The sequence below is a fragment of the Podarcis gaigeae genome, assembly GCF_964106915.1.
Source record: "Podarcis gaigeae genome assembly, chromosome: 8".
NCBI classification, from domain to species: Eukaryota; Metazoa; Chordata; class Lepidosauria; order Squamata; family Lacertidae; genus Podarcis; species Podarcis gaigeae.
The window spans coordinates 71,187,493-71,190,363 of record NC_139684.1 but is presented as its reverse complement, the minus strand read 5'-3'; the positions used below and the strand labels follow the sequence as shown (position 1 = coordinate 71,190,363).

The 2,871-nt window shown below is 49.1% G+C and overlaps 1 protein-coding gene across 1 annotated transcript; it reads right to left on the bottom strand.

The window, feature by feature from the left end:
* Positions 1–230: 230 nt before the first annotated feature.
* On the bottom strand, positions 231–2,206 carry PSENEN (presenilin enhancer, gamma-secretase subunit). The gene is made up of 4 exons (XM_083751021.1): positions 2,100–2,206; positions 1,882–1,956; positions 882–986; positions 231–594 (listed from the first exon to the last, which is right to left on the bottom strand). Exons 2-4 carry the CDS (start codon positions 1,940–1,942, stop codon positions 455–457), a joined length of 306 nt encoding a protein of 101 aa, XP_083607147.1. The 5' UTR covers positions 1,943–1,956; positions 2,100–2,206; the 3' UTR covers positions 231–454.
* Between the last annotated feature and the right edge of the window lie 665 nt (positions 2,207–2,871).

Here is a 2,871-nt window from a genome sequence, read left to right as displayed (position 1 = left end):
TTTTTAAAGCCCAAATGTCCACAGAGAAATAATTCATTTTGCCCTTCTACTGTACCCCTGCTTTATGCAGCCAAGGACAGATGTTTAAAATTGTGGGCAAGGACTGCCATTGGTGCTAATGCAATGCCTAAGAGAGACAATGGGTTGCTGGCCTGATCTGGCAGGCTCCTCTAATGGTCTTATCCCCCTTCTTACTTCTTCCCAATACCACCACACTGTGGGCAAGCAGATGTAGGCAACCCCAGGTTTATTAATCACCTTTGCCCCAGGTTGTGATCAGGGCATACTGAACAGAGGATTCTGCAAGGAGAGGCAGCCTCACCGGAGTTCACCATGGCGCAATCCCACTCTGTTTCCATAAAAGGGGAGAGCAGCATGCCACCCAGGGAGTCCATTGAAAAAAAATACAACCCTAAAAGCTCCACGCTGGTGACATGAAGGGAGGAGGGATTGGTCACGGAGTGCCCAGGGGGATGGTGAAGGAGAGGTAGTCGCCAAGCTCGCCCCACTCTGCCCGGCGCGCCTGGAAGATGCTGATCCACGTGGTGAGCACGATCACCCAGAAAAGAAGCCCCATGGCTGAACGCTGGACATCTGGGATGGAAACAGATGGAAAACCATGACCACAGTCACCTCCATTTAAGCACAGATCCTTATGCTATCTGGCACTGCCCAAATAGGTGGCCTGGGCTCTCCTGCTAGCGCAGAAGTGGGAAATCTTTGGCCTTCTGTAAGTTGCTGAACTATAACTCCCATCATTCTTGCTCACTGGTCATACTTGCTGGAACTGATGGAAGTTGTAGTTCAGCAACATGTGGAGGGATCTCACACCTGCCCTGCCCCCTGCCCTTCCACTTCCTAGGATTTGCACCACAACTCACAGCGCTTTATCTGTAGTTGCTCAGTGTACGCCGGCACCAGAAAGGCCTCTCGGAAAAACCAGAAAACATTCACCAGCCACAGGAAAGGCAGCAGAGCAAAGCCACCTGGAGAAACAAAGGAAAGAAAGGACTCATTTATATGTGTGTGTTTTTAAACCCCTTCACCTTTCCTATTTTAAAAGGGGCTGCAAAAATGAAAAAAAAGGTCTGTATTTTTCCAAAAGGTTCACTTTGCCTACTGAAAAAACAGCTGCCTACCGTCTAAGCAAGTTGGCAAAAACATAACATTTCTAGTAAGGCACCAAAATGTACACACACCAGTTCTTACCGCAGTAGAAATTCCCAACTTCTATGCACCTGGGTGAAATAGTGCTTTTTTAAATAAAATAAAAAACAACTTTAAGGAATCATTCTGTTACTGTCTGTATATATATATATTTTATATATATATATAAAATACTTATGCATCTTCCATTTTTCCTTTTGCACATCACATTCCTTCCACGCTGAATATTTACATACAGATCTCCCAACCTAGCATTCCACGGAATTCATAATAAACCCAAGGTGTGCTGCATCTCCATTTAATCATCCATCTTTCTTTTCATCCCTTTTACTTCTTAACTATAGTTGACTGGCTGCTCATGTGATCACCCCTACTTGCACATTAAATTTAGTATCTTCTTCTTCTTCTGGTACTCCCCAAAGCTTTCCCACTCCCCCTTTTATCCGATTTCCCCACCCAAATTTCTTCTTTCGGCTGTCTTATTGGGAAGTAATGGAAATTCTATCAATCGATAGTGGGGATTTCACTTTCTTTTCCAACATCTGGCGTATACTATTCTGGACGCAGAGAGAAATAAGCCGAGTGCCTTCTATTCTATTAACGTTTAATTGTGTGTCGTCGTCGTCCCCGCCCCAATGATCGTCAGAAGGAAAAGCCGGGTTTCAATAAATACCTAACCACCACCGATGCCTCTCGCTGGAACCAGCCACTCACCCAAGTAGTACTTCCTACAGAGGTTGAGCTTCTCCTCGTTGGAAACGCGCTCCAGGTTCATGGTGCGACTGGGGTCTAGGAGGAAGAGAGGGACCCTGGCAGTCAGGGCGGAGCTCAGGGCTAAGCCCCCCAAAACCCTCCTCTGGCTTGGAGGGCAGGGCCCATGCCCCACCCCCACATTATGGAGTGGGTGAGCCTCCCCTCCCCCAACGACTTACCCCTTCCTCCTCCTCCTCCTGCAGAATAGCTTCTGCTTCCCCAACGCGGAACTTGCGCTGTTCCTGGTCACCAGCTCGCCCCGCGAGCTGCTGGGAAAACGTCCGCGCTCTCACCAAGCGCGGAGATAGGAAACGACTAGAGCAGCGCGACGAGTAGTCGATGGCGGGTATCGCTCGCTTGCTCTTTGGTTTGGTCCCCGCCGCACTCGAGAGAGCAAGGGTCCTTTTGATTTTTTTCTTGCCCCCCCACCCCCGAAAAAAATAATAACCCAGATTGCCGTTGGACTGCATTATCCCAGCTTGCAAGTAGGAAGGTAGGTGGGTGCAGGGGCGTGCTTGCGAGAAGGGTTACCTCGCGACAGCTTTGCCAGGAACGGCTTGGATTCGCTCCCCCCCACCCCAGCGCGAAGTCTTCGTTGACAAGAAGCGCCCCGCGGGTTGCACCAATTTCAATGTTCCTGTTTCCCTAAGGTCTTTGGTGGTGGGTGGGAATAAGCTTCTCCCTTAGATTTTTAAAGGGGGAAATACAACGGAGAGCTGTGCATTGGCATGCATAGGGAAAGGCACAAACCCTTGTGGAAATCAAACACAGTTTTTAGCCCTTCTCCAAAATAATTGTGATTGGAAGGGGGTGGGGAGCATTCCTAGCCCTGAGGTGGTGCCAAACGCTGAAACCTCCGGGGATGAATAAAAAGACAAGGGCCTTGAGGAGCAGACAGAGCCCCCTGAATCCAGTATCAAGGATCCCCTTGAGGGGCCCTCCATGGTGAAA

Bases quoted from the DNA above. Each gene is read 5' to 3' on its own strand.
- PSENEN (XM_083751021.1), bottom strand. From the start codon at position 1,942: ATGAACCTGGAGCGCGTTTCCAACGAGGAGAAGCTCAACCTCTGTAGG. The intron at 987-1,881 runs GTGAGTGGCTGG...TTGTTTCTCCAG, and splicing joins CTGTAGGAAGTACTACTTGG to GTGGCTTTGCTCTGCTGCCT. The intron at 595-881 runs GTGAGTTGTGGT...TTTCCATCCCAG, and splicing joins GCAACTACAGATAAAGCGCT to ATGTCCAGCGTTCAGCCATG.